Source organism: Barbatula barbatula (genome assembly GCF_947034865.1).
Source record: "Barbatula barbatula genome assembly, chromosome: 19".
Lineage (NCBI taxonomy): Eukaryota > Metazoa > Chordata > Actinopteri > Cypriniformes > Nemacheilidae > Barbatula > Barbatula barbatula.
The window spans coordinates 6,406,422-6,433,598 of NC_136782.1; the positions used below are offsets into that span (position 1 = coordinate 6,406,422).

Consider the following 27,177-nt stretch of genomic DNA (forward strand, 5'->3'; position numbering starts at 1 on the left):
CCACCATAATTTGCTAATAAATTCTTTAAAAATCAGATTTGTGATTTGCTGGATTTTTTATATACTCATGGTTGAAGTGTACCTATGATGAAAGTGACAGGCCTCTCTCATCTTTTTAATTGGGAGAACTTGCACAATTGGTAGCTGACTAAATACTTTTTTGCCCCACTGTGAAAAAAGTTCACACAATGGAAGTCAATGGGGTCTTATGTTGTATTGACCTGACATTCTACAAAATATCATCTTTTGTGTTTCTGCAGAGGAAAGAAAGTCAAACAGGTTTGAAATGACATGAGGGTGAGTGAACTTCACCTTTAAAGGACCATTGGTGAACGTTTAGCGGCATCTAGTGGTGAGGTTGTGAATTGTGACCAACAGCTCACTCCACACCCTCCCATTTGAAGCATTACGGAGGCTGACACAGCACTAAGATGTCGCCACGTTTCGCTTCTTTGCCGAAGGAGATAACATATTTAGGAAATGCGCTCTGTAAAGCAGTTTGTCCGTTTAGAGCTACTGGAAATTCCATGTAAGAGAAAAAGCTCATACCGAGGTAATAAAAACATAACACTTCATTATGTAAGCTCTTTATAAAAAAGTTGTATCTAATATTGACATGGTTTCTAGGTTAGAAGCGTACAAGCACATTTACCTCACACTGAGACTATTCACGTCCATGTAATTCAGGTCTCAAGGATTACTTAAATTATAGGGAGGTAAGGCGTATAATAGCAGGACTTAAACTACATATTACATATCACGTAGCAATGTTTAGGCATGGCACGAACTCCAACACAGCACCAACAGAAACATGACAATAAACGCTTACGTAAATCATCCAATGAAATCTGAAAAATCTCTAGAAATGGCAATCCATGCTTTCATCACTACGACACTAGATTCTTGCAACTCACTTTATTTTGATATCTCAAAATCTCTACCCTCCGGTCTGCAAATGGTTCAAAATGCCGCAGCTCGATTTCTGAAAGGTTGCAAAAAATTACCTTTTCTAAGAGATCTTAATTGGTTACCTCTTGAATCTAGAATTTAAAATGACTCCTTTCCCTTATCTCCCCTCTCGCATTTTACGATCAGAAGACCCCAGAACACGGTAAAGGGCCGTGGTGATAGAGCATTTTCGGTAGCAGGTCCCATTTTATGGAATAATCACCCATACTATATCCGAACCCCCCCTCTCTGACAGCTTTTAATTCAAACCTTAAAACATTTATTTATAAAAGGGCTTTTTTATTTATTGTAACATCCTAACCTGCCTTTGATGTTTTTTCTGTATTTATTGTGGTCTTTTTATATATAATATATTCTGTTGTACAGCACCTTGGTTCAGCTTTACTGCAGTTTTCAAACGTGCTATAGAAATAAACTGAACTGATTTGGTTACACACGAGCGGTTTTGCAAGGTTCAGCAAATCATACCCAGGCACATGATTTGTGCTCACACAAGCCTGACTCACTTCCTGGAATACATTTCTGAAGCATTCATACAACTTTACCGTACACCGGAGGGCACACATGACCACAATATTTGTCACAACAACACTCGGCAACATGCCCACAAGCTCCATCCAAACCGCTTGCGGGTTCATTATCCGATAAACATCCCAGTGAATTTTACAAGACAAATAGCAAGGGAATTTATTTTTATAAAGGCTTACTCCATTCAGAGATCAGACTTGGTTCAGAGCGATATTCAGATATTCATCTACAGCAGGGGTTGGCAACCTTTGTGACCAAAACAGCCATTTTGGGCCCTTTTCCACCAAATACAATTTGCCTGTAGCCACAAAATATGTAACACAGGTTATGCATCTGACCCAGTTGCACCACTAGGTGGCAATACAGTGCGATTTCTATTGTATTTAGAGTTGAGTAATATATACATTTTGGAGAATAGCAGTGTTGCACGCAATGTTTTAGTTAGACTTCACCTTTTTCTGCGAACTTTTGTTTTGGCTGTTTGATGAACAGCCGTGACTTGCGATCCGATCGACCAAAACGCATCTTAATACCAGACATAAAGAGGGCCTTATAAAGATGGCAGGGAGCTCGAGAGACCCCTGATCTACAGAATGTAAAAACAGAGGCCCTGTTGCGCTTGTTAAAGGTACAGCTTGTACTTTGGAGTATCTATTGACTGAAGACATGATTATGTATATTATATTGCATTTCTGAGGTGTATAAAGTCCTTACACAACGAAGCATTTTGTTTCTATTATCTTAGAAATAACTTTCGATCTACATACACCCCCTTCAACATGTTGTTTTTGCAGTAGCCCTTAACAGAAAAGTGCATTTCGTAAATATGCAATTACACCACTAGATGCTGCTAAAATATTCACATTGCTCCTTTAAAACAGAAGGCTTTATTTTACCAGACCAAATGTGAATGTTCGGAGAGAGACTTCACTTGAGCGTGAACTGAAAGTGAAGTACTTACCGTTGGAGCTCTCTTTTTCGGGGGCAGCGGAAGAGGAGGGTTCGACATCTTTCGCGCCAGAACTGATCCAATAGTACTGATTTCCTTATCAAACATGGTCTTTACGAAATTTACGTGGACCATCGTCAGATGAGGACTCTCATTGGCCAACAAACAATCCCTGATGTACTGCACACACACAAAAACATGGACACGCTGTAGTATAGAAAAGATGCCGACTTTAACCTAGTCTAGCTCCGTTTATGCATATCTGAACTATATATACAAATCTTTTAAAGTATTCGTCCTTTATGTTGTGAATTTTTTCCTTGCATCAGCATTAGTATTAGTATGAACATGGCTTAGAAATAAAATAACAATAAGTGTAATTTACCATTTAACCAAGTCTTCCCCCCTTTTTTAAGGGAGACCTAGAGCTTTGTGACAAAATGTTAAATCTCTTTCTCATTTGCACGTCGCTTTGAAGAAAAGTGTCTGCTTGAACAAATAAATGCAAATACGTCATATTCTGCCCATAACAAAAGATCACAGTATCACAGACAAACACCACTGTACTGAATTACTAATATATTTACATCGCCACAGTACGAAAGTATACCGTACCGTGATATTAGCATGAACAGTAGTAATGCATTTCTGACGTAGTGTGTCTGCATGAATGTGCTTTCGCATGCATGTATAACTTTCTTTTAAAACCGACAATTCCAGATTACTTGGCGAATTTATCCGTACGTGAATTTAAATCGAATTACGTAAAAATTTACATTTCCCACAAAAACGTATCACCCAACCATTATTAACCGCGTAAATCAAGCAGACTGGTGTTATACACTTACATTTTTGTGTATATTCAACCAAAAAAAGTTTCCTGGAACAAGCCGAGGCAAACAAGGCATGCATGTGTGTTTAATGGACTGAAGTTGATCATAACCCTCACCTGACCGGTTTCTGACTCGCTGAAGGAACAATTGTGTTTACTAAAAACACACACAACATAAAACAACCGTGCATGCTTTGTTTGATCTTCGAACATGACTTACCAGTCAGACCTTTGCATTTGAACGCCGGAGTTGTTGTCATCATCATATAACAATCTCTTTCTTCATGTTGAAAATGTTTCTGAACTACACTAAAGTTCATTGCGGTAAATTAGATGCATGTCTGTACGAATGCATATACAACACATCTAACCAATGCTCTTACATTTAATCTACGTATCGAATCAATTGTTTTACTATTAATAGTGGGGTTTGTAACTGTACATTTTAGGTCATTAAATGCAATTCAAAATATTTTTACAGGCACAGCCATGCATTCAACTTTCTGTGGTACATTCGTAACAATGGCAAACTTCTGAAAACACAGTTTGACTTTTACAAGCCCTTTCAGCCATTGTATCTTACTTTGCACTGATTGAGAGGGTGATCATCGAACAGGAACTCCAGTTTGGCGCTGACACGCAACACATAATCGCTCCGGGCGCCAATGTCTTCCTCTGGGCCGTGAGTGGTCTGCCATTTCTTAAGAGCTTGATCCATTAGTTCAGTTACTGTGCAATTCAATGACACTTTCAAACTGGCCGTGTCCTACAGAGAGAGAGAGAGAGAGAGAGAGAGGAGGCTAGATGATAGACAATTTAATGTTGTAATTTATGCATGTTGTTTGAAGAAATGCAAAACTTTAAGGTTTTGGATTATTTAAATCAGTTATGAGTATTTATGGGTTCCTTGTTAACAAAACAGTTATAGCAGCAATGGCACATTTGCAGACATGCTGTTATGTGCTATTAATATACGAACCGTTGTGATTTGGTGATAGGCAAGAACAATATTAAATGTGACTCTAGACAACAAAACCAGTCTTTAATGGTCAATTTTTACATAATCTGAAAACTGAATAAATAATCTTTCCATTGATGTATGGTTTGTTAGGATATACAATATCTGGCCGAGACACAACTGTTTAAACTCTGAAATCTAAAGGTGCAAAAACAAGAAGTTGTCCATCAGAGGTGCTGGAGCAGGCCGTAGCTAAGAAGAGACGGGTTTGTTTTACGCTCGCTCTTTAATGGCTTACCGCTGTAATGATGTCTGTGGAAAGAAGATGAACACGAAAGCTTTACATAGATACCAAACTTGAGTGGATAACTCTCACAGAGACCGGCAGCAGCGAGTGAAGTTCGTGGCTGTATTTGCTCCCGTTTCTATTAGCGATTTTGCTGCATCCACTCACAAAAATAAAGTGTTGATATATTTACAAAGTATCTTCATGGAACATCATCTTTAATATCCCAATGACATGAAAAAACTATCATTTTGACTAACACAATGTTTTTTAGGCTTTTGCTACAAATACACCAGTGCTTCCCAAGTTTTGTGGTCCAGGGTCACACATATGCTGTGGGAGAAATCATTTAAAAATACTTTAGTTTTTAAAGTGCTGATGCTTAAAATAACACTACTTAAAGCTTTGGTTTTTGTGTAAATCTGCTTGCCTGTGTTTGCATTATTCCAGACCAGAATATGTGAGAAGTGCAGAAGTTCCTTTCACGAGTGAAAGAAGGGTGAGCCAAGGAGTTTCGTGGTTTTGTTGGCAAAACAAATACTTTTTGTAACATGTAAGACTTTGAATTAGTATTGTACTTAAAGGCATAATTAGATTTTTTAGAACTGATAAGACCAGTCCACACCTGACCAGAGTTTTAGTTTTCGACTGATTTTTATTAGTAGTTTTATTATTACGACTTATTTTTAATATCGCCGTTTCGGTTTCATTTATTATTATTTCTGTTTTTATTGATTTCTGATAAATAATTTAAGTGCTAAAATTAATAATTTAATAATACTCATTTGATTTATATAATGTTAATTGCTATGGCAATTTTTACCATCACTATTTACGTTTCATTTATATATTTTTAAAGCAATCGCAAGGATCATTAGGTACATTCAGAAAAACTCGTCCAACTAGTGTCGGAGAACATTGCTCACCACATCACACATCCCATTCTATTATGTGGAATTGCTTTCTTCATTATTCACCTGTGACTGCTCGTAATGCATGGTGATTTTGATCCCGCCTTCATGCTTGTCAATCAAATTGTCAGGCCCCGTCTCCAGCTGTGGGGAGTAACAGCTACGGAGCCATTCCCCCCAGGGCATCATCTGCACACGCTGCATTTTCTCCTCACTGATTCGTTTCATTTTGGTGCGGAAGTCCTTCACCTCCTGGTCCTGTAGGGCGTCCAGCTCATGAAGACCTGTGCCACGTGGCATAATATTGTGTGACTTTCAACATCAATAAAATCCACTTCATACACAGCATCTGAATTCACAACCTGAATGATCTCAACCATGTGGTTTCGGCTCTATATATAACAGACATTACACACTACCAAAAAATGTTGTATGAAGAAAAAACTAATGTGCGATTAGTTAATGTGTTCGTTTCACTTGTGTGTTATGATGCGAGACGGAGCTCTAAGGAACAGGTTTCCTGATAACACACATGATGGCATTTAAAATGCATTAAATATTCATCTGATCCTCTCAACTACGAGAGTCTGCTGCTATCTCATCTGTGTGTGTGTGTGTGTGTCCGTGTCCTTTACGGGCTGTGCCTGACATCCTATCATGGGACAAATTTGAAACGTTCTGTACAAATAGCATCACGTACAAATCATCCTTGTGGAGTCTCACACACTAGCAGAACACAAGAACTATACATGCAGCCTCACGTGTAGCTTTTGGATGAACTAAACTATCAACTTAGATGATGACATGTCTGTTAAATAATTTTATTAAACGACTCATTTGAATGAATTTTTATAACATGCATGACATAATATTTACAAATGATTAAACCAAATTGCCTGTTCGTGGCGTTTTATGTCGTGTCTTACTTTAAAACCAAAAGTAAACGGCTTTTCATCGTGGAAAAATTAGCTAATAAAATATTTCAAATTCACATTTTATGTTCAGGTTTTTTTCTCATGTGGCAAGTAGCCTTATAATAAGCAGGATAATGTACAAGCAGCCGGCTGTTGTCGTAGAAATGAGCCCCGACAGTGTGACCAGCACCCGACGCAAACCTGTACATTATCCCTTACATCATCTATATTCATATTTTCATCAATCGCTTTCCCTTTCATCTACATCGTGTTTTTTGTTCCAATGTTTTCTGTAAAGCTGCCTTACACACAGTGAAAATACAAACTATGAATTTAAAATAACATCAAGTCGGATTCATTTGGAACCCTGTCGCATTTGCGTTTAAAAGAAGATCCGCTCACGAAACACATCACACCCCAGTATGTCAGCGTGTGTGTTTTACCTTTCCCGATCAGCACTCCGATTTTCGAGTCTAAAAGGCGTTCTGCGCGTCCACAGTTGCGTGTGATGAGTTTGAGGACGGGCAGGAAAGGCCGCACGTCGCATAGCCGCCTGCTCTCGTCCTCCAGCTCCTCGTGTACAGCTGCCTGATTCACACACTCGAACATGTGACCCTCCATCTCTCCCAGCAGTGAGAAGAAAGGGTACGTCTGCGCCTCCTTCCATAACAGCTGCATTCAAACACAACAGCACGTCAAATAAACGTGTATCACTACTAGTTCAGATTAAAAAGAAATGCGTAAACTGAAAACTTCTTCAAGGAGTTCTTTTAAAACATACATCTTTTTTTACAAATGAAGTGTTTAACTCTAAAAGGAGTCATTTTGTGCGAACACACACCAGTTTGATGTGTTGAATGGTGCTCTCCCGAGGGACCTCCATCTGAATGTAGACTCCTGTGGGCAACAGGAAGTCCACCATCACCTGGTCGTCTCCATCTAGCCCTGACTCCGCCCACAAGTCCAGCTGATCTGTCTTGGCGGGAGGCATGGCAAAGAGCACACTGGAGCCAAACCATGGGAACCTTAACAGATTGAAAACACAAATTAAAGGGATAGTTCACCCAAAAATCATTTACTCACCAAATCTGTATAAATGTCTGTGTATTAAGTGTACGTAAAAGCAATATTAATAGCGGAACAATCATTTTTTTCTCAAAATAGTGTTCTCAGCGTGACGTGTCATTAAATATGTGTCAAGTCATTTTGAGACATGCAAGAACCGATGAGATTTCTAGTTACTGATTCGTCGCCATATTTAGATTTACGTTTTGAGTTTACATTTCCCTAAATAAGCTCAATATAAAAATTTCCTTGCGTTTCACTCTAGAGAAGACATTTATTGACACACTGGATTACTTATATGATAGTTTTATGTGATTTTTGACTATATAGCGGTTCCATAGTATGCTTGCGCCTGGCCACGACATTCCGGTCTGTGTTTGTATATAATTTAAAAAGCATTTATTTTAATATTTTAATGCATATTAAAGGGACAGTTCACCCAAAAATGAATCTGTCATCATTTGGACCCGAAGAGTTGCTCAAAATCAGTGTAAACTGTTTGCTTTACTGTATTCTTCAAAATATGTAATTTTATGATCAACAGAACAAAGAAATTGTCCTACTACTGTAGTGAATAGTAGCCAGGAACTTTTTGGTTACTGGCATTATTTATCACCACGAAGAAATGTATACGGATTTGGAGCAACTTGAGGGTGAGGAAATGATGATTGAATTGTCATTTTTGGGTGAACTGTTCCTTTAATCGTATTAAATTAAATTACAACTACTCAACAATTGTTGATTCTTTGCGGATGTCTTAAATTTGGGCCACATATCACATCTAAAAGAAGATCAAAATCACATTGAAACTAAAATGAATTGTTTTGTTGAACTGAAGAAAGCAGGTCACATATATGGTTTCATCTTAACTAGGTTGCTGCTGGAAGAGGTGTTGGTGAGACCGGAGGGGGATGCTCACCCTGTGGTCTGTGTGGTTCCTAACGCCCCGGTATAGTGATGGGAACACTATACTGTCAAAAAGCACCGTTGTTAAACCGTGGAAACTGCACATTGGTGGTGGTTGAGGAGATACCCCCTTCATTGTAAGGTGCTTTGAGTGCCCAGAAAAGTGCTATATAAATGTAACAAATTAATGTTATTATTATTATAAATTATTAACAAACTAATGTTACAGATGTGCATGCGCACTTTTGAGACCCTAACTGAACTTCCGGTACACATTCACAATCAATGGAGTCCCTGTAGATTATTTCTGATAACAATCAAAAGAAACCGAGAAGAACCGTTACTTTGCTAAACTTGTCCCTCCAATATTTTGAATTTCGACTGTGCTAACAATCTCAACCACTAGATGTCAATGTACAACACGCTTTCTTTAAATGCATCAAAACCTCAGAACCCATTCAACAAATTGATTATTTAACAACATTTTATGCAGTAAAATAAAAATTTATATTAACATAAATTAAGTAAAATACAAATAGTTATGTTTTTAGACACTGACTTCCAGAAATATTTTTGTATTATTAGGAATAGCGTATTAATCAGTAAGTGAAACAAAATATAAAAAATGTGTTAAGATAAAAATCAAACCTCCCCCTCGATCGTGACCCTGAGGTGTTTACGTCACATTAGCAACCGCATTAGGTAAGGTGCAGCAAGTCAATGTTAAATATTCCTCTTATTGTGCACACAGATTATTTTTCCTTAAGTTTAGGCTATTTTTATTTGTCGAAATGAAACGTTGGTTAATATCGACCAAAAACAAAGGCAGGGAGGCCAGCGGAGGAGGGCGGAGATGCGCTGCAGTCAGAAAGGCCTGTACGAAAAGAGGCCTGCGTTTAAATAAAGAGGACATCCATCAGCACTCAAATCACTTTGGTGAAATTTGACCATCTGTCGTAATAGTTCTTCATTAACAAAGTAAAATAATAAGTAAGAAACTATAAAGTCATATGGTAGACAGTCTTCTTTTGTCTTGTCATTATTTGTGTGTTTGGATAGACCTTACTAGCACATGCGCACGCAATGTTTGTCTACTTTAGACACCTCTATGGATAGTGGGGGTCTCGAGTCGCTGGCACTGTTATTTTAGGGGTCGCAGGATAAGTACTTTAGGGACCCCTGAATTATGTAGCCATTTTCATTTTTGGACAAACTAGCCTACTTCTTTAAACTGTGCACCTTTACACGTATCCCCAACAGGGGGCGTTCTCGGGGCAATGTACAAATGTCTTTCCCTGAACACAAACGCACCCTTGCATTCGCTTCGACTTTTTCAGAGCCTGTATTTCCCCTTAACAGCACAACAATGAGTCATTAAACCTACTGACACTTACTGAATCTCTTAACTGCAACTCAACCCCTCACAGGTGTGAGTGACATCATCAGGCAGTGACCAGACAGATGCAGAGACTCAGTCACACAATGTCAATGTTTTCAGACAGGAGGGAGATGTGGTTGGACAGCTCGCTTCCATGCACAGAAATGCCAAGTTAGACAAATAAATAATGGCCACGTTAGGGAACGGAGGATGCGGTTTCTAATTTTGTAACCCAGATTGGTCACACACACCAAACACGCTTTTGTTTAGCCGGAGACGCAAAAACCTGCAGCAACAGAAAAGAGTTCTAGTCAATGTGGCCGTAAGTGCACTTTCTCTGCGGCGTGGCTCATCCATTACAGCTCATATCCAGAGCTCCTAATGACTCTCTGTGAAGTGCTTCCGGAAACACAACCTTCACGTCCACCACAGCTCAATATTACTGACGTTCTCAAACCTCTGACCTCTTTCTGCAGATGCTATCGCTTATTAAAGGAGGAGAAAATTCTGTCATCATTTACTCGCCCTCTTGTCATTTCAAACCTGTGTGATTCTCTTTCTTCTGCAGAACTCAAAAGAAGATAGTTTGAAAAATGTTGGTAACAGAACAGCACAGCCCCCCAAATCCTCGCTCTATGTAACCAATGCAAACAAAAGATGGCTGTTAAAAACATTCTTCCAAATATCTTCTTCAGTGCTCTGCGGAAGAAAGTCTTACAGGTTTGAAATGTCAAGAGGCTGAGTACATGGCATTTCATTTAGAATGTGAACTAAGAGCCACTGTAAGAAGTTTAGGAGGTCTACGGTGGTTTTACCCTAAAGAGAACAGGACCATGTGGAGAAACAAGCCGTGTTTTCGCAGGCAAAACGTATATCCTGGGACACTGTTGGTGTTCGTGTACCACGTGTTTTCTGAAACGCAAGCACAACGCTCAAATGCGTACGTAACAGCGATTACTATTGCAAACAGTAAGAATGGAAACGGGGCTCGCACGAACCAGCCCAGGTTAGATCACATCAGAAGTCATTGTTTAATTCCTGTGTCAGAGAGAATTGAGACTGCAGCACACACTGGCATCTACTGTAAGAGCCACTGACAGGACGTTCTCTCTTCTTCTCCGTGCATCCAGATCACAACAGGTCTGTAATTGTGGTTCGGATTTAGTGATGCAGACTATAGGGATGCCGAAAAAGAAACGTTAACAGCAAGATATTTTCAAGTCAATTTCAACCCTTCTGCCACTTGTGATTATAGCTAATTTAAAGCTTTGCTATAACATGACTATATTGTATTGCAATACGCAGTGTTTAAATATTAACATTAAACCAACGCTAGTCTGTAGATTTGTAAATGAAATTATTTAATAACAGACTTCAATTGATGTTAAATGTAAAAGGGTTACAAAGTGAATGTTTCTAATTCTAAATGATACAACTAACAGTTTCCAAATGTATATGATATTACCCGAGATAGGAAAGAAAAGAGAAAGTTTAGAAGAAGAGCTCCCAGAAAGGAGCTTCCAGGGAGGAGAAAAGAAAAGGCCCAGAGCTTATCTTACATTTCCTATTCATCCTTTCTTTGACCATGTGACTAAACTTAACATGATGCATTGACATTGACCTTTAACCCCCCCACTGTACTGGACCCACAACAAACAAACACCTCGGGCAATAGCTGTTGATCACTATCTCAGCACCCCAGTGATCTTTAGAAGGGCAAATGGTGCCTTTTGGGAAGAAAAGGGGGGTTGTGACACAGCAATACATTCCTGTAATTGTTTCCAACCCTACACTTCCTTTCTCTCTCACTCTCTCTCAAAAATAGCATGACTAATAAATGACCCTATGACTGTCAGAGAGTTTACACACCACCCCACGTCCTAAAATTCTGTTGAATGTGCAAATAAAGCGGGTCAGAGATAGAAACACAACAAAGACTGTGTGACCGTATATGCAGCATAGTCCTGACGCCAACATTCCCGGGCAGAGACGTGGGCAGCACTAAACCAGGACAGTTTCCGGATTGTGACGCCACGTCAATTGTGCCATTTAATCTGTTTGGACCGATTAACACAAACCATAATCCTGCACGCTCTGACTTCAACTACAAAAATGTCAAATTACTAGTTACATTCCCCCCATTCAGATTCTTGCGGATGACAAAAGATTCTTCTCCAGCTTTTCACATCTCTTGTCTTTTCTATGCAGATTTTCCACGGTCTTATGCCTTATGCCTTTAGGAAATGGGCTTCTCGACCTCAGTTTGTTCCAAACCAGTATACATTTCTCTATTGCTCTACTGAACACAAAGATATTTGGAAAAATGTGAGTAAGCAAACAAATCTTGTGCCCCATTTACTGCCATAGTAGGGAAAATACATAGTATGGGAGGCAATGGGGGAAGAGATCTTTTTGCTTACTGACGTTCTTCCAAATATCTTCCTTTGTGTTCAGTAGAACAATAGAGAAATGTATACAGGTTTGGAACAACCTGAGGATGAGTAAATGATGACAGATCCCTTTAAAATTAAATGTTTGTACTGTTACCCATCTACAGTCTCTCTAAAAGTTTTTTTGTGTTTTTAGTAAGCAAATCATCACATGCATAACAGAATTGTCACATGCTTAACAGTTCATTTTCCTCAAAAAATGAGCACATGAAAATTTGAATAAACTATTTTGTGGTCTCCTGTAGTGTTGTAGTACTCGAGACCGGTCTCAACACCTTTTTTTGATGGTCTTGGTCTTGTCTCAGTCTCGACTGTCTTTGGTCTCGGACTCCGTGGCCTCAGGATTTCAAGACCACAACTGTGGGAATTACACTAAACTGCTGGTGCAATGTTAACATAAAGCATTCACCACTTGTTCCTTATTTGATTCTTCTGTTACTTTTCTTACTCTCACTGCTGGTAAGAGAAGAATGGGGGATTGTCTTACAGAAATCTGTCAAGAAAATGAATAGGCTACACACAAAGTCCCACAATATCCGAGATGTGATTGCAAAAAGGTACTTGTATGAGATCTTGTTTATTTATTTTATAACCTCTGATGTGATATTGATTTTGTATGATTATACATTAAACCTTGAGTTAATAAGTGACTTAAGTTTTAGACACAATCAAACACAAGTTTTTGTTCTATTTTGGCTAATCCCAAACAAATCAGTACGTTTGTGCATTTCAGCTATTTGGCTGTTTATTAAAATCTGAATCTTTTGTTTTGTTGAAGGTCACAGACTTTAATATATGTTGGGTATTTATTTTTTATGTTTAGTTGTTGGAATTTTTAACTGCACAAAATTGTTAAAATGTTACAGTAGGTCGGTGATAAAACATGGAACATAAAACATCCTAAACATACATTTCTGCACAATAAATAACCAAAAGTTACTTCTATTATTATTTTATTAAGACTTTTTAGTGTTTTGTGGCTCTTTTGAATTAATTTTGGGAGTGCTGGTCTTCATCTGGACTAGGTCTCGTCCTGCTTTGACCTTGTCTTGGTCTCGGCCCCTCAAAGTCTTGGTCTTGTCATGGTCTCCTTCATGGTTACCCTCTGGTCTCGGTTTTGGTGGTATCGACTACAACACTAGTCTCCTGTATGAGGAGCCATCCCACGTCCATTTGTTGAGTATTGTAGCTTCTGGTTTGTACATTTTAATCCACAGAAATCCACAAAGTATGTCTTCATTTTTGTCCCATCCATAACACATCAATTTGTCCCTCTTTTAATATAAAACACTTGTGTATAGACTGATATTTGTCTGATGTCTGGAGTTATTATTGTTTGGTAAAATAAGGATGAAGCATTTACAGTTTACCTAAATATACCGTAGACATACCCGCTTGAAAAGGTGCCTTTTTTGTCTAAATGGTTCCATAAAGATCCTTTAAAGTGGGCATGAAATTAAAAATGATCATTCTACCTGTTTTACACAGTGGTGAAGTATTTATTATAAATCATTTATCAGTGCACATCATTTGTTTTTCATTTCGTTCGCACTTGCAATCTTTGATGCAAAACGCTACCCTCTCAAAACCACCTTTTTTCACTTCTGATCACGATGAAAGACGCGAGGGCGGGGCTTGCAATGACTGACATATTGCAAACTGGTGATCAGAACTTTCACCTTTTAACGATCTAATACGTTGTCGGTGAATTAAATCAAGTCCCGCCCTATATGTTCTCTCATTTCAGACGTTGTTTCACTCCCCGATAGGGAAAAAAAGACAATCACTACTTCGGTTTCAGGCAGACTTTAACATCCGATGAACCTTTCGGTTTAACAAAAGGTTCTTTGTGGTGAAAAAAGGTTTTTCAGATTATAAAAAGGTAAGAAAGAGATGGTTCTTTAAAGAACCTTTGACTGAATGATTCTTTATGGAACCAAAAAGGATTCTTCTATTGCATCCCTGTGCAGAAACCTTTTAAAGCGCCTTTATTTAAAGCCATGCATTTAACCCTTGTGCGGTGTTCAGCTCTTTGGAAGCTATTTTCGTTGGTTTTATTTATATTCATTCAAGATAAACATGTTATCCTCCATACAAAAAACAAAAACAAATAGCAAATTCTCTCATATTGGGGTAATGTAAATTATTAACCAATGGTAAGTGGGGTAAAGATAACATCTTTAAACTAGTTTTGCATATGTGTTTTGTCGTGTCAAAAGCATGATGACCAGGTTAAAAAAGCACTTACTATATCTTCCATAAATAAGCATTTGGCTTTAGCTTGTGTATTTATTTAGCTCATACTACACACTTATATGAACTACGTTCATTGTTAACTCTGACAGTACAGCTTAAGAGTAGAAATGCCTTTTTAACCAGACTTTCCAGCGCAAACAATGACTGCCACTTGGCTCTTGATCATATGCTTGCAAACGAACATTACCCTTATTAAAAGTCTGCTATGTTTGAAGAGATCGAGGTCCTGAATGTAAGCAACACAATGCAGTTGAAACGGTCGGGTAAGTTGCGTTGCTGCTCTGTTGAAATTGTTATTTCATCATGTGAAGAGCTGGAAATCCAACAGAACATCAGTTATGCGACACTTCCTCTTTAGATTTCAGAGGCAGTGTGATGCATGGGGAACATAAAACCAGCTATGTTGTGAAAGTGAAAATGAATTGCTTATTCAAGAGAAAGAGGGAGAGAGAGAGAAGAAAGATGTTTCCATGATGGGACAAAAGACCTTTGTACCAGAAAAGCTCAGTGGGTACGCAGAGACACACGTGCTGGGTTCAACAGAGGTCACAGACTTTTCGCAGCAACATCTCCGATTAAAAACTGAAAACACATCGTATACGGTCTCTCGCTAGGCAAACAGGAGAAACCACAAATGCAAATTTCTAATCTCTAATCTGATTCTACGAAGCAGGATCTGTTAGAAATAATTTTTCAACATCACGCTGCCATCCCATCACCTCCACCCGTCATTTAAGCCGACAGAGAAACAGCCAGAGTCACATTACTCCAAAGACGCTTCATAGAGCGCACAAGCAAAACAAAACGTACCAACACACACGCAAATATCTACACACACTATTGCCAAGGAGACCAGAGTGGATTTTACAAGGAATTTGCATATTACAAAATATCACTTCCTTTTTATAAATCCACTACTTGGTTGCCAAATGAAACTTGAAACGGATAGCTCACCAACAAATGCCATCCTGTATTCACCCTCATGTCATTCTAAAACCTGTATGACTTGCTTTCTGCAGAACACAAGATGATATTTTGACAACATTGAACCCCATTGACATCCATCGTATAAACTTCATTTAGTTAAATATCTTATTTTGTGTACCAGGAAGAGTCACAAACAGGTTTTAAAGAAACAGTTCACCCAAAAATGAAAATTCTGTCATCATTTACTCACCTTCAAGTTTTCTTTGTTCTGATGAACACCGAGAAAGATATTTGGAAGAATGCTTATAACCAGACCGATTTTGCCCATTGACTCCCATAGTAGGAAAAACTACCGTTGTACACAAAAGACATGTTGAAGATGTAGCACACCAAACAGTTCTGGGGCATTTTTGACTACCACTGTATATTTTCATACTGTGGGAGTCAATGGGGAAAAAAATGGGTCTGGTTATGAGCATTCTTCCAAATATCTTTCCCTGTGTTCATCAGAACAAAGAAATGTATACAGATTTGGAAGAACTTGAAGGTGAGCAAATGATGACAGAATTTTCATTTTTGCTGAACTATCCCTTTAATACACAAATGTTTTTGCTTTTGTTGGAACATTGTTGCTTTTCTCCTTCCAGATCAGGTTTTTATCTTCACCGCTCATGTGAGTTGTCAAGGACTACTGCCTCTCTTTTCGTACGGCCTCTCCAAAACAAGCATTTGATATTTTAGCGTTTGGTTCGGTGACCTACTAGCCAGAACCTTAACATTATTGTGACAGGATCCTCCTCTCCCCTATGTGCTCATCACTGCATAAACGTTCTTGGAAACATCAGCTGTATGTTGCAACGAACTGTGCACTTTCTCTTAATTTCCTCAACATTGAGTCAGTGGCGGGGAGGTTTTTGGGCTGCATTCTGCATGGTTGCCTATAGTCAGATGCTGTCAGCTGTTTTGACCGAGAAAGAGAACTCAGAATGACTGTTTAGATGGTGTATGAGCACACGAAAGCAAATCGACATCGCCGCTTTTGCCTGTCGCTGCACTTTCACACATTTAGTGAAGATAAATCATAAATAAAGAGACATTGATGCTCTCCCAATTGAGCTCTAGGAACTCCATTTTCATGCTTTTCTCGGAGACACAAAGGTCATGGTTGGACACACTCACTTGAAATAGCTTGTAATGCACCGTAATTCACGTTGGATAAAAGCATGCGCAAAAATGTTATGGAAATAAAAACACTCACCTGCTTTATCTTAGAGTCTCTTATTTCCCCGTTGGCTCCATGATGGCTGGAGGTGGATGCTGCATCTGACAGAGGGAGACAGATGAGTATATGTGAAATGAAGAACGTCTGATCTGAAGGACTGAATGTTTGTTTCCATATCAGCTCAGATCTCAAGGAGCGTTATTCTGCAATAAAATATATAACCTGGCTCTTCTTCACAGAGGTGCAATCGTTTCATGGCACCGAGATCAATGCAGCGGGTGACATATGACATTGACAACACAGACTTTAAAACTATTTTAAACAAATGTTCCCGTGCTATCCTAGACTGGTTTTGTGATCCAGTGTCACATTTGACAGCCAACTACACATGATGTAAACCAAATATAAACACATTTTTGCTTTTTATTGTGTAGATAACATATACATATTAGAATAACATATTACCCCTCATGATGTTTAATATTTGTATACTGGAGGTTAAACACATTACAGATACCACACATTAACATGTTCTCCTAACAACAAAGTACCACAGTGTCACAAAGACGTGGTTATTATTGGACATAATACTACGTTAATCTTTAAAGTTCTTTGGAATACCATGTCAATACCATTGCATTTGAATATGGAAATCATGCAGTACCACAAAGATAAAACCACCATCGAACAGCTCGAGATGCACCACCAATGCTTTTTCTTAAATTCTGGATGATGTCATCAAAAAACCGACTACACATTAGGGCTGTTAAATAATAAATCGCATTCACAATAAAAGTTTGTGTTTTTATAATACGTGTCTGTGTACTGTGCATATTTTGTATTTACACTTTAGCCCTTTTCACACAGAGATCCTTGAAAATACACAGAAAGCGTGTCCAGGATTTTGTCCCGGGATGGTTCGATTTTGTTCCTTTACACTGCCAGTGATTTTCTGAAATCTGTGCTTGCGTTCACACACATCTCCTTAAGATACGTGACGTAATATACTGCGATGTAATGTTGTGCGCATTTAGTTTTTTCTCGTGAAAATAGGGTTGATCACGGTGAAGGATATTTCCTCACAGTTTTTATAGGTGGCTAAATAGCTTCCATTCACAAAAATAAAGTCTTTATATATTTATGGTAGTAACTTACAAAATAACTTCAAAACACATTTACTTAATATCCTTATGATTTTTGGCATAAAAGAAAAATCTATCATTTTGATCAGTGAATCCTTACTGACCTCTATTATTGTGGTGTTGGGGGAACAGAATGGTTGGTCTGTTATTACAGAAGGTCGGTTGGTCTGTTTTTAGCAAAATACAACACGCATTTTCCCCCATTGGCTCCAAGAAAACAATGCAAGCAAGACTAGCACAATGCACAAAGCGGCCTAGCATTGACGTATGCATATACGCTCACTGGAGTCTGCTGTGATCACCACTGCTTACGCACTCAATTCACACACAGCATACTCATCACAGTGCGCAACAAAAAGAGGCAAACAGCCATTACAACCTGCTGCCACCCTGAGATATTCCTTTTCATTTCCTCATCAGCACTGCCCCTCGCTCTCACACTGGAATGTCAGGAGTCTCTCTTGCCAAAACATCACAAACATTTGCACGCGCGCGCACGTCGCACACAGACAGACTAAACTCTGGCCTGTGGTCAACCTTTGTCGGGACAGAAACTTCATGAAGCATTCGTCAAAGTGGATCCGAGAATGATTGGAAAGGACTGTGTAAGAAGTCTATCACAAAATCATATTTGCACAACAAAGTCCTTTATTTCTTTATTTTATGCGTGTGTGTTTCGTGTCAGATAATCAAATATGAGTGTAGAGAGTTTGTAAGGATGGGGGTGACCTGTCCCTTTAAGTCCCTTAATACTTTGTCAATCAGATCCTTGAACTAAATTATTTATAGAATTATTGATATTGTGTTAATACTACACACATGACAAGTGATCTAAGTGATAGTTCACCCAAAAATGAAAGTTCTGTCATCATTTCGAACCTATATGTCTTTCTTTCGCAGAACACAAAAGAAGATACTCTTAAGAACGTTTTAAACCGAACAGTGGTGACACCCATTGACTACTATTGTATGGACACGATATAAATGCAAATGAATTGTTGCCGTCACTGTTCGGTCAACAACTTCTTAAACATCTTATGTGTTTTGCGGAAGAAAGAAAGACATACAGGTTTGAAATGACAAGAGGGTGAGTAAATGATGACTGAATTGTTATTTCTAGCGTTGCTAGCGCCCATTACCACAGGTTCACAACACATATCCTGGGCTGAAACATGCCACACAAATTTTAAAGCCACGTTAACAATATGAAAAACTGAGAAAGCGTAACGTTAACGTTTCCGTGTACAGACAGCCAAAACGCACATTATATTTTGCGTTTTTACAACCTTCAAAAGAACTACTTAAAACACAGCTCTTCTGTGATGAATTTTTCGTATCAGTTTTTTTCGTATACGATTTTTTTTCCGTTTTCATTGTTCTAAAAATCCGTCACGCACAGGAACCTTGCACACAGAATCCGTTGCGTATCAATGAATCCGTTGTGGAAAAAAAAGATCACAAAACAACACAGCCTGACCCTGCTTAAGTTCTGCATCTCTCAGTTTATCCCTTGCTTCTCTTTCAGTATTGACAGTACCGCACTAGGTCATATGGCTGGGTATCGATTATGATTTTCCGATTCGATTCCGATTCACAAGCTCTCGATTTGATTCACGATTCGAGTCAATGATTATAGAATTAATACAAATCCTACATATATTAAAAAAAGATCAATAAATATCAGATTACAATGGTGCTCTACAAGAGCCACAAATCTGCATATTAAACTTAAACCCACTTAAACAGATCAGGATCGGGTTATTCTACATGTAAGATACAGTATAACAAACAAAATTAGCTGTAATCATATGAACCGCTGCGTTTTATGTGAAGGTGATGTTAAATTCGACGACACCTCAGCATCCACCATGTTAAAAAAGAAATGAATGAACGATATGCTCCTTGTTGTAACATCCACCTGTTCTAAAAAGAAAAGTGACATCTAGTGGATAGTAGTAGCAATAACATGCACGTTCATGAATGTTCAGTGCTTGCGGAAATATGGAAGAAAAATCGACCACATTTAAAAAAACTATTAATGGTTAACTCCACAGGGTAAGACTGAAAAGCAAATCAAAAAATGTTTAACACCTTTATCAATCCGACTGAGGTCGATACGATTGAATCTGCGATCGGATGGAAAGGGGTGGTGTAGACCGAAAGCAATCCGATCAGGTATGTAAACGCTTGAATCAGAGTATTCTCAATTGGATTAAAATTACCTTGTGCACATGCGCAGTGCTGCGTGTCTTATACATCTTATGTTTACGTGAAAAAACAAAACTCTTGCTGTGTGCTCTAGCGCAGTTTTGTTCGGAATACATTTCATGTACAGGTAAACAAGTTTTTCAATCGTATTGCAACATTGAGGGGACATGTAAACAGCACTGAATTGATCTGCAATCAGATTGAATCCATTCCGATTGACAAAACTTGGTCCATGTAAACATAGCCATTTAGCAGTGAGGTTGCGAATTGCAACCAACGGCTCGCTCCAACCTTCCCCTTTCGAAGCACTACACCGGCTCTCACAGCACAAAGATGTCGCCACGTTTTTGCTGAAGGAGATAACATATTTACGAAATCTGCTCTGTATAGCGGTTTGTCCATTTAGGGCTACCGTAGAAAGAACATGATGAACTCCATATACTGTAAGGGGACCCACAGTGTATGTTGATAGAAATAGCTCATTCGAAGATAATAAAAACATAACGCTTCATTATGCAAGCTCTTTATACACCTCTGAAAACATAGTTATCTAAACTATATTGCATTTCTGTTAATAGAAAATTTTAACACTGGTCCTTTAAATGGATAGATAGAATTTCCATTTTTGAGTAAACTGTCATCAGTTGTTCTGTTGAACACAAAGGAAAATATTTGGAAGAACGTTAGCAACTGAGATTTCTGGGGTAGTCAAAAGTGCCCCAGAACAGAATGTTTTCCAAATTTCGTCTTTGTGTTTAACAAAACAAAAAAAGTAAACAATAATTTCTCCTATTATGATAATCAATGGTGCCCCAGAAATATCAGTTGCAAAAATTCTTTGCGTACAACCAAACAAAGAAATTTATAAAGGTTTGGAACAGCTTGAGGATATGCAATTCATAAGTTTTCATTTAGGGTGGACCATCTCTTGAATACACTCAATACATCGCTGCCCAGGATAGGAATTTGTCTTCCCGCGATATAAACAATAAATCCTAGTTGATGCCGTATTTCTGCTTGAGACCCATTCAAAGCTCATATGTGGAATGAAAACAGACGTGAAGCTGAGGATGAGTCTTCACTAAAAGAGGAGCTCTGCCTCTTGTGCAGGCTGGCACTGTAGATGCGTCCCAGACTATGTTTAGTCTCACTTTCGTTTCATTTACTTCGTTACTTATATATTCGTTTCAATTATTATTTGTGAAGTATCAATAGTATCTACCAACCGGCCTTCTTCTGTCATATTCGTCTTCTTCACCATGTGTTACTTAACACACAACAGCTGTGGGTGGTCGTGTATATTCATCATGTCACCGTTTTGAAAAAGGCATTCTGCATCTTTTTTCGACTGGGATGTTAAGAGAGGTATGCCGGAATTTCCACTAGATGACGTCTCTTTATAACTATAAATTGAGATTCCAGAACGGGACCTTATATACAGTTCAAATAAACTATGAATGTCGTCTTTTCTGTAAGTCGCACTTACTTTTTACAAAAAATACTGACATTTTAATGTTGTAGAAACAAATGTTATTTGAATTTCGGTTTTAGTTTTTCTTTTAGTTTACAAACGAAATTATGAAACCATTATCAAGTGAGTGTGAGCTCAGAAGAAAACTAAGGCTTAAAAACAATGACTATGATCAAACATGGTCCCAATTATGTATTTTTTCATTTGTAAAAGAAACAAGACTCCTCCTGTGGCCCGTTTACATTATTAAACGGTCAGATGATGTTGGATTTGCGTCACAGGGGTGTCATCCAGCTAAAACTGAGGTCACAAACAGGAACATGGTTTTGCTTCGAATAATGACACTTAAACATGCGTCACAAGCATCTATCATTTACAGGAACTAAAGACTTAGACACTTCTGTAATTATGCTCATAAAGAGTGAGAAAACAACATTGATGTGATGAAGTTGTGATTATGATGTGGTACATCAACCTTCATGTGACACGCGTCACCACAAGCCTAAAATTCACAGAGCAGCTGCCGCAGACAGACATTGTGTCGGTCATAGCTCATTACAGCGCTGCCAACCAAACATACACGCTGCATCCACTCCAGTGCATTTGCTTCAGAAAACACTTGTTAAAACCTTTAAATTTACAGTCTATTGTGTAGTTGCCCTTTAAGCAAGGAGCTGCAACGGTGCGCCCAGACTAAAAAGATGTTAATCAGTTACCTACTGAGACCTGACTGAACAAAGGTCCAGTTTTAGCTGTGGGTGGAGCAAACGTACGACTCTCGCTTTTCCTGTATGTTGAAGCTCTATGATACGTGTCTAGATATGCAAGTGTTGACAGCTGGACAGCACAGACTTCAGAAACTCAATTCGTGGCACACTCACACCTCCGAGCGTAAGAGCGCAAATGAGAGAGCAGCCGTTTCTGCAACATATCCTCCAACCCACACGACATGCGAATTTCGTTTGTCCATTCCTCAAATACCACAAACGCAAGCATTTACTAAATTAGCGCCTCTCCCGGCTACCCGCAAAACTATCACCTAGCGTGATCATAAAATGTACATTTTGGGGTATTATTTAGCAATAATAGCATGTCTTGTGGTTTGAAATTCATTATACATTTTTTAGCATTTTGAGCAAGTAACGTAACACGTTAATTTATTAAATGACAATGATTTATATGAGGAACAGACGCGAAAGCAATTATGATCTGCTGTCTTACGGTTTCTGTTGTGTTTCCCGATTTTCAAATCGTCTGTCTCGTGACAGACAGCGTCATTGCGTCAGTGTTGAGTGTGAAATGCTATTGGCTCTCATAACCGAAAACGTCAATTCTAATGTTCAGGTTTGTTTAAAGATGTGTTTTGTTCAAGCGTTTTTGTAATGAAACAGGATGTTCTTGTGGAACAATGTTAAACGTAAAACTATTTATGCAAGATAAAAAAATAACAATAATAAATCTACACATTAGCTCTGCTTTACATATAATTTTTTGATTCCCAGTGAATAATTTCCAGTCAACACTCCTATGAACACTCATGTTTTGTAGACTTGATCTAGCTTCGGGTAAAATGTCCTTATATCCTGCCAGTAAATAATACCCTGATAGCCCACTCCATCTGGCTCATGTCTATTTGACATCCTGCAACACGTGTCGGAGACGTCTGTTATTCCTCTTCTAAAGATCCATAGATCTGGAAAACATCTGCAGTGTAAAACATCTGCCAAACATCTAAGAAAGAGCAGATCTAAATCATGAACATCTTGCAGACATATTCTAGATGTCTATACGACGTCTGACAGCAGAGATCTCGGAGACACTTTGCAGATGAGCAAACTTTGTATTGCAGATGTAAATGCATACGTCAAATAGACATAAGTATGTGTTCTTTCAGGGTAATGGATAACAATTTCGGATTTATTATTATTCACACTGGAAATGAAATACCATGTTATTGCCCAGCTACACTTATTCGATTATGTTTTGCCAGACCATTATCTGTTCATTTGTGGACATTTCTGTTAACAGTGTGGGACTCTGGTTATATACTGAAGAATCGGTAAGAGCAGTATGGAAGTGTGCCATTTCAAACACAGCCAATTAATACCACTCCCTCGCTCCATCCCTCTATCCTGGATTCTCCAAGCTGAATTCCACAGCGTGTCCTGACATGAACACCAGGAAGTGGAGAATTCCAAGTGTGGGCATGTTTATCACTCACGGCGGCTCTCGCAAGCATGCAGGTGTGTGGACAGGTGTTGAATATGCATGTGCATTGCAATCAAGTCTAGTCGAGTACGCTGTTCGGTCGTATGCAAGTGGTAACTCTAAAAAACCCATATGATCTGAAATCATACTATGGTGGTGAGGCCTAGCGTAAACTGTTAATCATTCATCCCACGACTGAGACGCACGCAGGTGTCCTAGACTCACTGCCTGTCAAAATTGATCAACTGAAGGACAAGCACAGAGAAAAACATTTAACCGTGAATGGATGATTTCGCTCACTAACCTCCCTTAGCTTGAACCACACCTAACCTGTTTGAGACACATACTTAACAGTCTTCCTCATCTATCACAGATATTTATCAAGGACAATGGCATCTACATTAACCACTTCCACTTTTAAGCAAAACAACAATCTAGTTTTGCATTTTCTGGTTGCATGCCCATGCAGATGTCGCTTCCAGGATACGAGGGTGTCACAGATCTACATTTACATTTTGCCAGACACTTTTATACAAAGCAACTGACAACGGTAAGTAAAAGAATGATTCATTCATGTTAGGAAGGAAAAGATGGTTACAAATGGTTGCCAGGGTGTTGCTATGGAGTGGCTATGATGTTCATATTACAGGTGGTGGCTTATTGGTCCAATCAAAAGAGGCAACTCTCGTCAGAGCCGACTGTGGTGCCATTGCCAACTAGTGGTCCTTTCCCTGTTCCCTCCCCCTTTTTCACACTTCACTCCTGTCCTTTCTTAAGGTGTATCGAAATAAATGCAAAAACAAATAGGCCGCTCTCCGGTCACGATAAGGGAAATCATTTTTTTTATGATTTTTTTTCTTTATTAGGCAGAAGATGAACAGCAGGGCAGATTAATTCATGTACCATACTGTTAAAGCGTACCTCCGCCAAAAAATGAAAAATTCTGTGAGCAATCACTCACCCGTCAACCCTAGGACCTACATTTATCTCCAGAACGGCAATTACGATAGTTTTGAAGAGGTCCGGATGCTTTCTAACTCCTCCATAGACCGCAACGTAACCAAATTTCAATGTGCTGAAAGTTAGTAAAAACAAAAACGTTGTTGAAACAGCCGTCACTCCAGTGGTTCAGGCTTTAATTCTATAAAGTGACGAGGATATGTTGACTATGACTATATTCACTTTTTACTATATTCACTTCACGACTTCCGTGTTAGTTTCGAACGAATTGGCGTTCTGGATATAAACGGAGGTCCTGGGGTCGACAAACGATTTTCGGGTGAGTCATTCAAGACAGGATTTTTATTTCTGGATGGAAGATTCCTCTAATACTAGTTCATAGAAACTTCAGTACAGTTATAACCAAATGCCTATTTGTGATTGTAATGTGATCGTTTTATCTACAATTTTTGATATTTGTGTTTTGAAAATGTTTTGGCTTGTCGTTTTCAACTCTTTTCTACATAAAAATACTCTTTTGACTTAGGCTAGTTCAATTCACTTTGAACCTGAAGAGTGCCTGCCCGAAGGGACAGCTTCCTTCTCCTGAACGACATTCATAATACACAAAGAGTGTAGGAAACATCAAAGTTGAATAAGAAAAACCTTCTTCCATTAGTATGCTCGAAAACTATATTTCAGAAGGATACGTAGCTCTTCCATAAATAATAGTTCAGCAGGCGCTACTAGTACGCATTTGTTTTTGTCTCAATTTCAGAGGAAAACAATTTCCTGTGTCTCTAACACAAACACACACACACACACACAGTGTTCTCACATGACTGAGAGAATCAGCCCATTTATGGCCCCCTGTCACCACTGTGACCTCTGTGTGTGCGTGCATTGGTTTGTGTGTGCGCGTGCATGTGTGAGAGATTCCACAGTATTTTTGTCCCCGGACTGATGACATAACTGTCTACAACCAAAGTCTCTCTGAAGCTCTTGTCACAAGGCCAAACAATCTCGAAACACACCAAAAAAACACATGCTCTATAACACACACACAATCCACTCCATTTCAATTCCATAACCTAAAAGAAATGTGTGCAGTCAGGATAAGCTATCCTGTGCATATTCAGAAAGATGACTAATGTCCTTGCACTACAGAAACTCACACATAGATGCGGGGTGCATGTGAATCAGGTCGATTGACAGATGGGAATGTAGTAGTGGCTTCCTCTTCCTGTTGTCTCTTTTCGTTATGAATGAAAAATAGAAAAGACCCTTTTCAAAGCTTTATGAGGTTGGAGAGAGAAACACACAAACAAGTCTAGCCTTTTGTTGGTTGTACCTGACGACACGCATACTTTCTGTTTACCTAAAAGAACAACGGCTTGAATGTGAAGTTTCAGGGTGGGCAGGTGTGCCAACCTTCATAACTTCTGTCTATACGAGTCCGACTTGTTACGCCATTTCATCCATCCACGATACATAAACCCCACTGCCTCAAAGTTATGATATCGACTTGAAACAGTACGAAATAAATCAATGGCATCGGTCAATCCGCAACTTATAGACACATATCGTGTCACAGTAGGCTACGTTGTGTTTTTCAGACAGCACGTTATGTAAGTTACAACAGAAACACTTCACTGTTCCCAACTGAAAGATGAAAGACAAGTTGCGTTTAAGTTTTATTAAAGTTGAGCGACAGTTTTCCGTTTGCAAACACGGAGGATCGACGCAGACACAATCGATTAAATGCAACGAACGCACGCGCTTCAAACCGTGATAATATTGTGAAATAAAGCTGCGATCGAGCTCTCACCTTAAAAGCCGACAAATCCAACCGGGAGAGTGTCGGACGCCTGTTTGACGGGAGATTTCACAAAGTTGGGCGTGCTTTATACTCCCGACAAAACAGCAGTCGGGTTCAATCGGTCTAAAGTAAAGCCTGTATCCCAGCGCAGTCTTCCACGCGGTCCGGTGCAGGTGAACAGAACCAGTGCTCTTCTTCCTGCTTCTTTGGCAGGGTGCGTGAAACAGGCGATCACTCGGGGCACCCTCCCTTTCCTTCTACACGTAACCGCTATTTTGCCTACGGTTCACAGACAACCCGAGTCGTGATTTCACCCGGAAGCAAACATCTACGCCCAACACCTAAAGTGCGCGCAGGACTTTTTAATGTTGCGTCAAGTTCAGCACGCAAACAAGGCCCGATGTGCTGCGTGGCTGTCACGCAACTTACGCGATACGATAAGGATGTTTGACGCTTTCTCTTTGAACTTGAGCAGTCGCGTGTGAATGGGCTAGTTTATAAGTTTGTCGACTCGGTTGTTTGTTCGCGCATTTATTAAGTCTAGAGAGAACTGTTTCGCCCACGATTCATGATTTATTTCCTTACAGGTTTTCTTTCAGAGATTGTAGATTTGCTGACCTCTAGTGGATTTGCATCTTGTGTGCACACGTGTTTTTGTTGAGTCAAGGTTACAGGGGCAACATAAGATGCAGTCTTAGCAGTTTCAGGTGCTTTGATGATCACTCGTAAAGGATAACAGACAGTGATTCATGAAATAATTCTCATCTATTCTGAGAGATGAGACCAAGATTTGTCTTTGAAATATTGCATTGCTTTGCAAGCAGGATCAACTCAAAACA

At 39.0% G+C, this 27,177-nt stretch overlaps 1 protein-coding gene across 1 annotated transcript in view; it reads right to left on the reverse strand.

The window, feature by feature from the left end:
- pik3cb (phosphatidylinositol-4,5-bisphosphate 3-kinase, catalytic subunit beta) overlaps window positions 1-26,632 on the reverse strand; it is a 39,100-nt gene extending 12,468 nt beyond the window's left edge. The window contains 7 exon segments of the mRNA XM_079481324.1: window positions 2,459-2,626; window positions 3,862-4,044; window positions 5,500-5,717; window positions 6,791-7,019; window positions 7,189-7,372; window positions 16,588-16,652; window positions 26,348-26,632. Coding sequence (XP_079337450.1) covers window positions 2,459-2,626; window positions 3,862-4,044; window positions 5,500-5,717; window positions 6,791-7,019; window positions 7,189-7,338 — 948 coding nt within the window. The 5' untranslated portion in view covers window positions 7,339-7,372; window positions 16,588-16,652; window positions 26,348-26,632.
- Between the last annotated feature and the right edge of the window lie 545 nt (window positions 26,633-27,177).